Here is a 14,908-nt window from a genome sequence, read left to right as displayed (position 1 = left end):
TGGATATATGGGTCACAGATGTGTGTTATCATATCTAACCAGCTGATGTTTTGGCTGGCGTCCTCCCAGGGAACATTGTTATGACCTCTTTCTGGCAGTGAGATTTGTGGAGAACTTTGTCAGGTGCCTTGAATCTCACCTGAGGCCATTTTCAGATGTTGCTGAGGAAGTCAACTTTAAATGAGAGTCAGGGTGTGCCACACCCCAGCCCCCTGCTGATTGGAGCCCCTGCTGGTGTGGGTGGGAGGACGTGTTCCCAGGGTGTGAACATCCCCTCTTCCTTCAGGACTCACCAGCCACGTGCCCTTCTTCTGTGCAGGTGTCACGATGAAGCTCATGGATGAAGTGGCCGGGATTGTGGCTGCACGCCACTGCAAGACCAACATCGTCACAGCTTCCGTGGATGCCATCAATTTCCACGACAAAATCCGGAAAGGTAAGCGAGCTCTTCCCGCGAGAATGAGGGGAGTAGCTGTTTAGGGTCTCTGGGTCCCTGGTGCCATCTCGCTTTGTGCTCACACCTGGTGTCTGCCTGTGTGCACAAGGGGCAGGAAGACAAAACTCTGCTTTGTCCTTTCCACACATCCGTGAGGCTGCTATTTATTGATCTGACTTCACTTGGAAACTTTGGGATGAGGAGGCTTTTGTCCCTGACGCCCAGCATTAATTCATCCTCTTAAGACAGACTGAGTCCCGCGATGCCCTCGTTTGAACAGCCGCCACTACACCTTGTCGGTTTCTTCTTGTGGAATAAGAGGTGACCCATGGCAGGGTGGACCATGATGGCAGGACAGGGCTGAGGTGCCTCAGGCGCTCCCTCCTTGGCTATCCCCGCTCACCTTGCTTGAGGGCTGCTCAGGAGTTCACATGGAAATCTAATTGTGTGTCTGTAGCTTGTGGAGCAAGTTCATCAGTGCCTCAGCCTTAGGAGTTGCACGGGGAGGGTGAGTCCAAAGCTGAGCCTTGGCCCTGGGATGCTGCACTTGAGAGCAGCTCATGGGATCAGTGGATAAGGCCAGGCCTCCACATGGCTGATTGCAGACTAGGAGCCATGCAGTTTAAGCCACTTCACTGCTTGTACTCGTGGTGCTGAGGCCAGAGCCTTGTGGGCCTGGGTGCTTCCCAGCACCTGGTAAGGGCTGCTGCATGGTCAATGGGAGCACTCCGAGATAGAGCAGGTGCAGGACTCCCCCCATTGCCCTACCCTGCTGTGGACACAGGCTATCTAGTAAGGATAGCCAGCTGTGACATGGCTCCTGCTGCTTCCAAGAATCTGTCTTGATTGACAGGTATTTGCCAGAAACACAGACAATAGTATCGCTTTAACAGTTGCCCGCGACCGCGACAGGTGGGTCTTGTCTACTTCAGCTTGTTTCTTGGGGCCTTGTGTGTCAGAAGCTTTGAGTGCTGTGCTCCTTGTAGCTCATTCCATGAGTCTTTCGGGAGGGGAGAGTACTAAGTGTCAGATTTCATGCTTCCCCTTTCCTAGAGTTCCTGCCTGGTGACATGGCTGCTCTGCACTCCATTGTTAAGTGTAACCCAAAACCACCATGGAGAGCAGGCTCGTGCACCACAGAACTGGTCTTACTCGGCCATCCTATAGTGACCCCAGAACACTGAGAAAAGCGTCCTATGTAGCAGCTTTTCTTCCATGTCCACCCAGCAATAGATGCACCAATAAATCCCTGAGTCAGAGAGCCCTTAAAGGGACTCCACTCTGTTCTCGGAATGAAGCCACCAGGGAAACCGCTTCTTCACCGTTAACCCCCTGCATGGCCAGGAGCTTGGAAGGGGCTTTTCAAGATTCAGTGTTCTAAGATGAGAGTCTGACAGCTTGTCTAGGGTCATTTCTGCCACCAGAGATGTGGGGCTTTGAGGACAGAGACTGACTTCTAAAGGTGCATTTATCTGCAGCAGTTGGAAGTAAAAGGGTCTTCACTTTCTAAGGTCCCTGATTTACAGTCTGATACCCTGTTCTGCACTGGCTTTCTCAAAGGGTCAAGGGAGGGAAGAGGGCCATTGCACAGAACCTCCTTGTCTGGTCTTTGTAGCTAAAAAGATGTTGTGGTGCACATCTCTAATCCCAGCACCTGGGGGTCCAAGGCCAACATAGTCTCCATAGTGAGTTCCCAGCCACCCAGGGTTACATAGTGAGACCCTATCTTTAATTTAAAAAAAAATCTCTGATATGTGGCCCCTTCCCCAGAGCCCCTGTAAAGCCCATACTACTACGTGTACTATGGTCCTTTAGTGCCTTACTCCATGTGCTGTGTATGGTACTACTCCTGTAGATACCACCTGCACTATGGGACCAGTCAGGCAAGGGGCTGGAGATTGAAACACACAGAGACAGAGATGTGGGTCATCCTTGAATTCCCCAAGAATGCCCCCTTTATTGTGTTCCAGTGTAGCTTATATAGGGATCCTTAACTGATAGCCACGCCCCAGCCAAACCCACCAGAAACCACTCCCTGCCATCAGGAACTCCTGAGGGTCTCTTGCTCAGAGCAGCTGCAAACACAGGAAAACAGGTTGTTCACAGGAAATTCATGGTCTGGGGGTCCACAGCCCCCAACAAGCCCCCTCCCTCAGTGACTGCCACAGCTTGGTCTTTTTTTTTAAAATATTTATTTATTATGTATAATTTATTAATTTATTATGTATACAATATTCTGTCTGTATGCCTGAAGTCCAGAAGAGGGCGCCAGACCTCTTTACAGATGGTTGTGAGCCACCATGTGGTTGCTGGGAATTGAACTCAGAACCTTTGGAAGAGCAGGCAATGCTCTTAACCACTAAGCCATCTCTCCAGCCCCCCACAGCTTGGTCTTTGCCCTTGTACCGTTAGAGCCTTCTGTCCTAGCGACTTCTGAGAGAGACGGCTCCTCCCAGCGAGCAGCAGATGATGGCTGTTTGCTGAAATGACATCGTGCTTGGGATTTGAAGGAACTGAGACAGTAATGAAACAGCAGTTATGGAGTCTGGCCTACTTCCGTACCAGTATCCTTGAGCTTTTGTTTGCACTGAGAGGTCTCCTGTGAGGTCCCATGTATTGTCCTTTTACACAGGAGCCATCCTGGAGTGTGTCCAGGGAGGAGGGTCCCTCTTCAGGTGGCACAGGCTGCATCTTTATCACATGTGGTTGTGACATTCCATGTTGGGTTCCTCAGTAGAGAGGCTAGTGAGTTCTGTTCTTCACTGGAGGCTCAGGATTGGCAAGTCCCTTCTGCCTCTGGGTTTGTGATGGTACAGTCCACGCGTGTCAGCAGCTCTGTGGAGAGAGGAGCTGACAGGCCTGTTCTGATAAACCTGCTGAGGTCACCTTAAGCCTCCAAGGCTCTGGCGCTTCTTGAGCCACCTTCCTGTGCCTTTCCTTTGTCTCACTCCTCAGCTCTAGCAGGGAGGAGGTCACAGGAGACAGTTTCCACCTCCTCAGAAGAGGTGTGACATGCATCATTGTGTACAGGATAGGGCAGCATCTACAGAGCCCTGGGAACCTTGCCTGCAAGATGGGTCTGGCACACCTGGACTCTGAAGAAGTGTTAGCCCCCTGGAGCTGCGGTGTCTGATGCTCACAAACTGGGATGTTTAAAATGACAGGAACAAATTTTCTGCTGATCTTGAAAGCTAACATCTGAGTCTAGGAGGTTCTCAGAGCTACATACCCTATGAGAACCTATACTGCCTCCTCTGGCTCTCTGTGTCCTTGACCACAGGCCATTTTGGGGGTATGTCTCTCAGAAGATTTTTTTCTGTCAACTGTAGCGTGGCTAATAAAAATGTTAAGACTGATTTGGGGGTTCAACCTGAATATCTGAAAAGCAAAGCAGTCAGCCACTAGCTCTTACCTCTACCTCAGTGCAAAATGGCAATCCTGCATCCAGGAGTCTCAGAATGAAACTGTGTCTGAGAGCTGTGTCCTCCCATTTTATAAGTCTCTCTAGGACTGGCATTAAAGGCATGCACCGCCCAGTTTCTATGGCAACTGGTGTGGCTACTGGGATTAAAGGTGTGTGTCACCACTGCCTGGTCTATAAGACTGACCAGAACGACTGTTTTACTCTCTGGTCTTCATGCAAGCTTTATTAATTAAAATGCAATGAAATATCACTACAGCCAACCAATAGGATGTCCGTCAGAAAGCTTTAGCAACAGCGTTCTATGGTAGGAAGAGAATGTGTGAGTTCTAGTCCATCGGGAAATGTGCTAAGGTAGAGTTAGCTGCCCCGGGTTTGCACACATAGGCTGTTTCAGGGCCAGGCCTTCCATATGGCGACTCAGGCTACGGTTCCCCTGCTCCTGCAGAACGGCCAACTTGCCGTTTACAAATTTGGTTCTCCGAGGCTAACTCTTCACTTGTTCTGAGAATAGAGAGGACATATACCATCCCCTGCTGTGGTTCACAACCTCCACGGCCCCCTGCAACCCCATGCATTCAGGCTGCTCAGCCTGGCATCCTGGCACACTGAGGACAGCTGTCCCCTGTGCACACTGAAGGTGTAGGTTGAGTTAAACTCTCCAGCGACTTCATCCATATACTAGATGCGTGTCTAGCCCTGTATCTCTGATCCCTCCCGTGTCACTTAATCCCTTGTCCAGTAAGAAATGGGGAGGACAGAGATCCAGCTTCTTAAGTGCTGCTGACCCAGCAAGAGCATCTCAGGCTCTTCATGCTGGTACCGTGGATGCTGGGGACAGTGGGAGCCTGAGCTGTGTGACCAGGTCGAGTTTGATGAGGATCCTGGACAGCACACAGCACAGGGAACCTGATGTGGACAGAGTGCCATCACTCGGTCAAACAAGAAACCTCAACTTCATGAGTGTGATGTATCCCATGGGGTACTGTTTCCATTTTCCTCCTCAGCTGAGACATTAAATCCAACCAGGTTCCTTGAAGAGATGGTTTTCGGAAGTGCGGTTTTCTTGCAGATACCCAGTCTTCAGACTAGGAAGACTAGACTCAAGAGGCTGCAGTGTCGTGACTGCATCAGCGCCCCGCTCTGTGACGCGGCCCTCTGCTGCACAAAACTCAGATCTCTTTGTAAACTTGGGAGGGCTTGACAGGTCTCAGGCTTGGTAACAGCTAATTTTTTTTTTAATTAGGTTGTTTTCTGTTTCAAATCCCTGGCATACTACTGTAGTCTGGCTGCACTGCCTGGGAAGTGATGTCGTCTTCAGGGGAGTCAGCTAGGGCAGCTGCCAGTCTTGGGTGTGCGCTCCAGGTGGGCTGTCCAGGTGGACTTCAGAGCAGGCGGTTCACAGCCCAACCCACTTGCTACATTTGCCTTGGATATTGCTGACGCCACAGTCAGGCCTGTGCCAAGTGCCCTCCCGTTAGCCCTCTGCAGCCTGTCTGCTCGGTGTTCCAGTCTTTAGCTTGAGAGGCTAAGGAAGCTGCCCATAGCCCAGGGCACAGTGAGGCATCCCGGGCATACAGCAGCTCCAAGGTGAGTATGTGTGTGCTACATATGACCTTCATAGGTCAAATGCCCTGTCATTGGCCTTTGTTCACCGTGGATGTGGCCCAGCTTCCGTCGCTGCTCACATTTGAGTAGGAACGTCTCTCCTCTGAGGCAGCGTGTAGAGTGTTAGTCTAAGAGGCTCTGCTCCGTTCCGCCCTCATCAGCCTTCATCAGGGTCCTTTTCCTGTTGAGTTTGGGGAGCACCAGGTGGACAGTTGAGTCTGCTTCCTGCAGCAGCTCCCCGCATTCCTTTCTATTAGCTTTGGTTAAAAACAAAACAAAACTGCAAAAACCTCTTCAGTCTTTTTCATATGTGTCTGTGTTTCACCTGCACATGTGTATGTGATCATGTGTGTTCCTGGTGTTTGTGCACTAGAACTGGAGTTTGAATGGTTGTAAGCTCCCATGGGGGTATTGGGAATTGAATGTAGGTTCTCAGCAAGAGCAACAAGTACTCTAAGCTACTAGACCATCTCTTTAGCCCCTTAGCTTTGTTTTTAACTACTGTGCTGCCCACAGAATAGTCCCAGTCCACACATGACTATTGAGAGTATAATTAAAATGATAATTAAAGCTGGGTATACTGGGGTGTGCTTATAGTCCCAATGTAGCCTGGCCAACACAGTGAGGCCATTCCGGGAAGGCAGAAAGATTGCAAGTCCTAGGTAGCCTGGGCTGTGTTGTGAAACCTCTAAAGAAGAAAGACCAGAAGGGGGAACAGAAGGAAAGAGAGAGAAGGGATGAAGAGTGCCGATCCTCATTGTCCCAGCCGCCTTCTGATGTGCAGAGCCCTGTGCGGCTGCCGTACAGGCAGTAAGCCGTTCCATTGTGTCGCACGTATGTCCAGACACCTGCAACTTTGAGTGTGGGTGGCCCAGGTGCTGTGTGCTGGTATTAGCCGTGGTGCTTGCTTACCCACGAGGCCACCGCCCTAGGCAGAGGGACAGAGCTGCAGGAGCTGTTGGCATTGGGGCTGGCCTGCTCCTCCACCAGCTCTGAACATGTATCCACGGATGCGCCAGGTTTTATCTTCCCACTGCCTGGGTGCTGAGGTCTCTTTGCTAACAAGCGTGTTTGTAACCAGGAGGGTCACTATGAGCCTGGACTCCCCGTTCTTTATTCACTTCATCTCTGTGCGCCTGGAATTCTGGGTGCCTGTGGAATGGCTGCCCTGCTTCCACCTGGGGAGGAGATTGTAGGGCAGCCAGCCATTCAGAGGACGGAAGTGGGAGGATGCATCGCCTGGCAGTGTTTTGGTGGAGGCCTGTGCCGTGCTTCTAAGCCACACAGTCCAGGCCTGTCCAGGGCCTCTGGATGCTCTGTGCCTCCCGGTCACTAGGGCTGAGGATTTTCAACATGGGGTTTCAGTTTGATCCTGTTCTCTCAGTGACCTGGTCAGGTGCCAGCATAGCAGATTCCTATGTCTGTGGGGTTCCCCCGAGGCGTATGTGTGACATGGTGATGTGGCTCTCTTGGGAGTGAAAATGCCTAGTCTTGGGGTGTTGCATGGCACCCCTGGCTCTCCAGACCCTTCCGTCTGCTGGTCCTCTGGCCCAGTACTCAGAATCAGTCACTTTTTCTTTAGACTTGGAGACAGGAGCTGTGGACTTCCAACTCGGATGCTAAACCCTGAGCAGCCAGGGTTTCACTGTGAGCCATGGTAGGAAATGTTGACAACAGGACACATGTCTGCTTATCCTTTGGAGAGCCTAGAATTTACTTTTTGTAGCAGTGTGTGCCATGTGCCCGTCACACAGTGGCCCCCATGAGCCTTGACTTTGGGGAAATCTTGCCGACTTCCTCTTTCCCATGTCTAGCCTCACAGCCCAGCTCTCAGTGAGCATTTAGGAGAGAACGGAAGCATTGTGAGACATGTGGTGACTAGTCTAAGCTGCTAGACCCTGAGCGGGTGACAGTCTCAGGATGTGGCACAGGTGTGTCACCTGTCAGATGCTTTTGTGTGACTGCGCACTCCAGCTCTTACCAGGCCACCTGTCGCTGACCTCCTGGCTCCTTCCTTCCCTCCCAGAAATGGCCATGTCCTGCACTGAAGCTCCTTGTGTAAGTATGAAGTTGAATGTGGAATGGAGCTTTCTGATCTTCTGAACAGAAAGCCCTGCTACCTCCACTGTCTCTCTCTCTCTCTCTCTCTCTCTCTCTCTCTCTCTCTCTGGCTGTCTCGGTGTGTCCTGCAGGACCTGTCTTGAAACTAGGATGCTAGATATGTGTCGTAGGGCCCTACAGCCAGCACTGGTCCCTAGATATGTGTCGTAGGGCCCTACAGCCAGCACTGGTCCCTAGATATGTGTCATAGGGCCCTACAGCCAGCACTGGTCTCTGCTGAGTAGTCCTGTGACCCACATGGCCTGGCCCAGAAGAAGACCGTGCTGGAGGTGGGAAGAGGATTCTGGTCACACATCGGTCAGAAATGGCAGCAACCAAAGCCCTCACAGGCCAGCACACCTATGTCCAAACCCGTCATAATGGGAATGATGACCCTTGGCAAGCACTAGACTAGGCGCTGGGTCTACTGCCTTTCCTTTCACAGGTCCCTGAAGGGCAAGTTCCCTTGTGCTCATTTGTGAGAGCAGAACTGAGTTCCTTGAGACCAGGGTTGAGAGGGGCAAGGCCTGGCAGTGGAGGGGTCTGTATGGAAAGGTGGGTGGTAGCAGGGGAGAGGCATCAAGCCCAGAAGTAGAAACCATGCTGACACGCCATGTGCCAAGGATGTAGTAGTATGTGTTGGCTTAGAGTTGAGGGGTCACGCGGGCATTTACAGAGACCCAGACTGTGGACTAAGGTCATGGCCACTCGACACCATGCTGGTGTTGAGAAGAGGTGAATTTGGGCACAATTCTGACATGACGTCAGAGGATGAAACTTCAGCAGACCTGACAGATAGTCACATGACTCCACCCAAAACTTGATGCCATGACTTGTGTTAATCCAGCATAAAGATTGTAAGCCTCTCTGGTATTCTCTCTGGTACTCAGCATCACAGGGGGGCAGCTGTGTGGCCCTAGAGGACAGGGAAGGTGGCAGGTGTGACCTTCACTGGAGGCAGGACTGAGCAAGCCCACCCACAGCCTGGCTGACAGTCTGCTCCTCCTGGCCCTGTGTCAGTGGGGCTGGACCCAGTGGCTGCCAGAACTGCTGGGGCAGCAGGGAACGTATGCTCAGGAGACAGACAACTCACATCGACTAATAATGGCACATACTAATAGTTCGTTGTCATAATGTCCTTGTAGTTGCTGCTGCCTGTGTTTTCTAACCCAGTCTCTTAACTGTTCTCAGTAACGTGGGTTTCCCGCTGACCTGCCCCTGCCTACCTGGCGCCCTCGTGGGTAGAGCTCAAGCTGGCATCCGCTAATGCAGTGGCTCCGTGTACTCTACAGGCTGTGTCATCACCATCTCTGGACGCATGACCTTCACGAGCAATAAGTCCATGGAGATTGAGGTCCTGGTGGACGCTGACCCTGTGGTGGACAACTCACAGAAGCGCTACCGGGCCGCCAGTGCCTTCTTCACCTACGTGTCCCTGAACCAGGAGGGCAAGCCACTGCCTGTACCTCAGCTTGTGGTGAGTGTACCATCCTGTCCTAAACAGGGCAGGACTTAAGCCTGTGATCATGGACTGTGCCCAGGTTTAGTGAAGTCTCGAGAAGGGGTACCTTGTAAGATGCAGGCTGTAAGATGGGCAGATGGGTCAGACCTTTCTGAGCTCGTCACCATGGCTGGCACAGTGCCTATGTCCTCTAGCTCATCAGGGGGCCTGGGAGGACTGAGGGGTGTGCCCGTCCAACATGACTTTTGTGTCAGCTGATGAAAAGCAAGCTTCAATTCTGTGCTACTAGGGGCTCGTGAAGATGAGAAGGGTGGCCCACTGATCGATCAACTGTGATCTTAGGCATGTGCCTTCTGTGTGCCTCAGTTTCTCAGATGGGCACAAAATGAGGCAGCTCCAGTTCTGGGCGGGCAGTCTGCATCTTGACAGGGCTCCATCTGATAAGCCTGCCAAGTCTGGAAGTAGAGAAGGCTGGTGCTACTGTGGGTGTGGTCACAGCGCCCACTGATGCGGGGTGTGAGAGCAGTTGGTGAGGGCAAAGGGAAAGATTCTAGAGACAGATTCCCTGAGCTTAGCTGTGCCTAGGAAGCAGCCACACAAGCACGAGCCCTAGGCCTCAGCACACACATGTGTACTGCACACAGCTACATGAGTGATTGTGCTGCCCCTCCTGCTCCTGCCGGTCCCCTACACACACATACCGTTGCCAACTATCTTCAAGCTCGTGTCTATTTTTAGCTCCCTCCCCAGGGCCCTGCTGACACGGAATGCAGCCTCTCCTTGTTTGCTTCTGTGGAGGTGTTTCCTGGTGTGGGGAGAGCTTCTCCACCAGGGTCCCTGCAGCTGCTGCCAGTGTTAGCACAGCATATCCCACACCTTCAGCCACCCATCCTCCCTGGGGCAGTGCCCTCTGACCTTGGGGTAGGAACGAGCCACAGGCTTCTGACTAGGACTGAGGATAGTAGCCAATGGGAAGGCATTGTAGGAGAGCTGCCTCCAATGGTTTAGGACCTGTGACTCTCTGGGGCCCCTAGGACCTATTCGGTGTGATTTTTTTCCCCCCTTTTTGGCTGAGGTAAAGGTAGTGCTTTGAGGAAGGTAAGAATCATATAGAATTGGTGTTGGACCGAGGATACCTCAGGCCCTTTGTGTGGACTGTACTTGCCGCAGTTAGAACACCACATCCTAGACACCCGCCTCCAAAAGAAGATGCACTCTGTAAGCCAGAGAGTGGCCAGCCTGGGTCTGAGGAGGTAGGGGGTTCTCAGAAAATCTGGATCCGACTCCAGAGCCGGCTGCTCATCTCAGAATGCCCCAGGTCATGCCGCTGCCTCCCGTGCCTGCTAGTGTGCACCTAACAAATGCACTCGGGCAGGCAGGACCAGACCCTGCCTTCGTCAGCAGCCCTCAGCTCATGACAACATGTGTTGTAGGTTAAAGTGGGGGCAGTGAAGAAACGGGTCGTGGCCAACTTTCTTCTTCCAAACCGAAGCTTGCTCATTGCCAGAGGAGCTCAATTAAGGGCCAGTAAAATGTGCGCTTTTATATCTTCTCAGCTGTAGCGGGCCTCACCTGGGGCAGTGAGCTAGGTTTGCCAAAGACTTCCCATGAGCCGTGACTTCCCACCGCTGGACAGAATACCCGAGGAAAACAGTTGCTCCTTTTGGCTTCTGTTTTTTAGGGGCTTATGGTTTCAGATGGTGCAGTCCATGGTGCCTTGGCTCCATCACTGCAGGCCCCAGGAAGGGGAGCATTGTGCACAGGGGAGAGCATGATAGAGCAGACCTCTAAGGCAGCTAGAGAGTGAGCAGGGGAGAACTACACAGGGCTCTGCAAAGGGCACACCCTGTGCCCGTGTCCTCTGAGTAAGTCCTTTCTTTTGTGTGTGTGTTTTATTGTTTTTGTTTTTGTTTGTTTTTTCAAGACAGGGTTTCTCTGTAGCTTTGGAGCCTGTCCTGGAACTCGCAGGCTGGCCTCGAACTCACAGAGATCTGCCTGCCTCTGTCTCCCAAGTGCTGGGATTAAAAACATGGGCCCCCACTGCCCGGCAAGCCTACATTTCAAAATGCCACAGCTAGAAACCACATGTTCCCTATGTGACGGTCTAAAGAGCTGTCCTCGGCAGGGATGCTGCCTGCTTAGAAGGAGGTGACCGCTGAGGCACGCATGGTGCCACAGCCATTCCTCGCCTCTCGGAAAGGTGAACATAGAGGGGTCTGAGAAGCGAAAGGGGCAGGCAGTTGGGGTCCTTGGTGCTGGCCATGATCATGGAGTCTTCACCAAGCTCCCCACACTCTTCGTGTGTGGCATGTCTGGAGTGAGGAGACGGCAGATGGCATTCTCGTCCTGAGAGGAAGACCTTGAGGCAGGGTAGAACAGGGACTCTTCAGTCTTCACAGTTGTCAGGCCAGAGGAGGGCAGCTCACTGCTTCCAGACCGCATTGTACCTCCTTGGAATCAGACCTGCTGGTTTGGCCTTGGGAGTGTTGGCCTCAGTTCAGGTTCTGGGACAGGTGTCCGCAATGGGGCTGCAGCCAGAGCCTGCAATGTGACCAAGAACCTGTTAGCTCTCACACATCTGCTCCGCCTCGCCTGCCGCTCAAGGGAACTTTGTGTCGGCCCCAGGTGATTTCAGAGCCACCTTGGCATTTGGTACACAGTGCCACACCTTTCCCGGGTAGCCACACCACCACCTGGCACTGGCCTGAGTAGTGTTTAATCCCGGGCCTCTGATTTCCCACAGAGGCTGAAACCCAGTTTCTCTCCAGCCTCTCTCCTGGGCTCAGCACAGACCCCAGGACATTCCAGAATGCACCCACTTCCTGCCCTTGGCACTCATTCTGCTGCTTTACCTCCAACCTCAGTGGACACATCTGCACAGTGGCTACAGAGCCACCCAGTCTACTTCAGCTAGCCAGGAGGTGTGACATGTGACCAAGGGACTGTCAGCCTTCTGCCCCAGCCTTGGTAGCTGAAATGCTGCCTTTGGAACTGTCTGCAGTATGGTGTCAAAGCTGTGTCTTGGTGATGTGCTGTGGGGTTGGGTAGAAGGAGACCTTGGCTGCTGGCTGCCCCTTCCATCTTAGGGCCTTCGTACCTGACTGGAGTCATTAGCAGCCGTACTGCTGCTCTTTGAGGTTCCTCTGTATGGTTCAATAACAACTCACTCAAACCCATCGAGCCATTATGCTAAGGAGGAGACAGGACATGAGTTTCTATGGCAGTCAGCTCCCTTCCCCACGGTCCCCAAGTCAGATCCCAGTCCCATAGCACAGAGGGGCCCGGGCAGAGGGAGGCTACAGCTCCTGGCCCAGCACTGCAGAAAGGACACACATCCTGCTTCCCTTGGGTAGGGGACAGGGGCTCATGGACATCTCAGCCCACAGGCTTCTGCAGGTTCTGAGGGGCCATGTTCAAGCTGCAGAACTCTGGGTCCACACACAGGACCATCAAACACTTCTGTGGTTGGGACACTGCCATCTTGTCCCTTGGCTAGCCGAGGCTGTGCATCTGTTCCTTCACTTATCTATGGAGTGGTTCTCAGTGGCCTTGGGCAGAGGTAGGAAGCACAGCAGTTTGGGGCATCTTTTCCAGGAAGGCATGGGAACGGCCCAGCCTCAGGAGCGAGGCAGGCCCCCACCGTGCCAGCTCTCGGGAATGAGTCACAGATGAGGACGTCCAGGATGTTCTCTGTCCAGTATCTCTCTGCCTCTGGGTTTGCAAGATGACTCTACTGATGAAGAAATGTCAGGACCTTAAAGCTGACTGTTGGGCACATAGAGGGACCTGTGAGCCCTGTAGTCCCCAGAGCCATGATGAGTATCGTACAGGCGTTTGGCTCAGCTAAGAGGACATACCATCCTCCACAGGCCTGCCTCTGTCTCCATCCCAGCCTCTTCATCCCTTTGCCCTTCAAGCTTAGGTGCTGACCTGTGCCTAGCTGTCTGCTGAGCTGCTCCTGTTCTTCCCCCGTAGGTCCACCAAAGGGGTTCACTCAGGCCAGTCCAATAGAGTACGCTGGAACAGGGACTTGTCACCTCCAGTCATGATGTACAAGAGCCACTGACCACAAATCAGTGTGGCACATGGATGCCACCGTGTAATGGGATGAGCCTTGCCAGCTCACTGGCCAGAAGGCAGGGGAAGGAGTGGGTCACAGCCCACTCACTCCAGTCTAAGAAAGGAAGTGTTAAGGGCAGGAGACAAGGTGAAGCCTGGGCCACTAAGAGGTTTTATGGTGGAAGCTCTGGCCCCTTGTATATCCTGGATCAACAAAGCACACCACCATCAGCAGGAGAGCTGCGGTCCTGGGCAGTTTACCGGCCACACCCAGTCACTTCTGTGTTGTCAGTGCTGGCCCTGCCAAGCCTGCTGCAGTTGATTGGCGGTGTTGTCAGTGTCTGTTACAAAGCCATCAGTCTTGAATCTGAACATGAAGGCCACACACACCTGTGTAGATTAAGACTTCCTACCGGGTGGTAGTGGCACGCGCCTTTAATCCCACATTTGGGGAGGCAGAGGCATGCGGATCTCTGAGTTTGAGGCCAGCCTGATCTACAAAGTAATTTCCAGGACAGCCAGGGCTGTTACACAGAGAAACCCTGTCTCAAAACAAGCAAACAAAAACCCCAAAAACAAGCAAAAAGATTTCCTTGCTTTGATCAGTTATTCATCCTGCCGGTCCAGATCCAGTTTCTTGCCTCCACCAGGATGAGAAGGACCACTGAGCAGAATCTGAGATGAGGACCCAGCTCTGGCGGGGCTGTCGTGCCAATGAACTGCCTTCTTATCTTTGCTGTTGTGGAGACAACATGGGAGCTATGAACATAGCTGCAGAGACTAGCATGCCTGTGCCATGGGAGAGACCTCACAGAGGCTGACTCCTCCCTTCTGCACAACTGATTCCCTGCTCCCAGCCTCCTGGTGGCCTTTATGCATGGGATTTCTCAGCTCTGTGGGAACAGTGGATTCTGTGTGAGCCCATCCCCGCAGATAAGAGATGCCCTGTAAGGGCACTGATAACTCTCCGTGAGGAGACTTCTGCAGGGGATGGGAGTGTGCATTCTGCCTTCCAGGGGCCTGGCCTGGCCTGGCCTGGCCGTGCTGTGCTCGGGTTCTCAGGCAGAGCTGGACTGTGTTACTCTCTCCATCTTCTCACTGGGGAGACCGTGAGTCCTGTGCTGAGTCTCCCTGTCCAGCCCGATGGCTTCCACACATCGCGGTCCCCCAGCCACACTGATCAGATGCTTCCATTGATTCTGTGAGTGTCTGGTACCCCTCTTCCCTCCCAGAGGATCATGAGAGTGAGTGCACCGTGTGGCTTCCTGATTAAGGTTTGTGTCCCTCAGACTAACAGGAAGGTGTTTTGTCACCTCTGGAAGCCTCCTTTGACCAGACACTTGCTAATTACAAAAAGGACAAGCTATTGATTATGTGGAGGGCAGGAGTCAGCCACTCATCCTCTGTGCTCTATTCTAAATGTGTTCTTGAGCACAGAGAATGCAGAATGGAAACACTTGGTTTGCAGCATGAGGCTCTGAAAGCCACAGGCTTCCCTCTGGTGGAAGCGGGCCCAGGAGATGGCACTTGGCAGTACGTATGGAGGAGGGAGGAAAAGATGCAGATTGAGGCTGGAGCTGCCAGGCAGGGGGAAGGGCTTGGTACTTAGTGCCAGGCAGAGCCCTGAGCATCCAGAAGGCAGTGTACTTTTAACCTATGGCTGTGCGACATCACCCTTGGCTTGCAGTTCTCTGAGTGGGCAAGCTGCCCTCAAGGCCCAACTGACCTAGATGACCCCCAGGCCATCTGGCCCTCCTCCTCCTGGGCCACTTCCTTGAGTTAGCAGTGGTTGCCTCCTTGAACACGCTCCAGCCCTAGGAGT

At 52.9% G+C, this 14,908-nt stretch overlaps 1 protein-coding gene across 3 annotated transcripts in view; it reads left to right on the top strand.

Moving 5' to 3' along the window:
* Acot7 (acyl-CoA thioesterase 7) overlaps positions 1-14,908 on the top strand; it is a 99,085-nt gene that overhangs the window by 80,148 nt on the left and 4,029 nt on the right. For all 3 annotated transcript variants that reach the window (XM_041651616.1, XM_041651615.1, XM_041651617.1), the window contains exons 7-8: positions 320-436; positions 8,858-9,042. In XM_041651616.1, the coding sequence (XP_041507550.1) occupies positions 320-436; positions 8,858-9,042 (302 nt within the window). The remainder of the gene's footprint in view (positions 1-319; positions 437-8,857; positions 9,043-14,908) is intronic.

The sequence above is a fragment of the Microtus oregoni genome, unplaced genomic scaffold (genome assembly GCF_018167655.1).
Source record: "Microtus oregoni isolate MIOR12 unplaced genomic scaffold, Mior012 000005F_ref0000423, whole genome shotgun sequence".
In the NCBI taxonomy this organism is placed as follows: Eukaryota; Metazoa; Chordata; class Mammalia; order Rodentia; family Cricetidae; genus Microtus; species Microtus oregoni.
The sequence above is the reverse complement of the archived record's forward strand: the minus strand, read 5'-3'. Positions and strand labels throughout refer to the sequence as shown.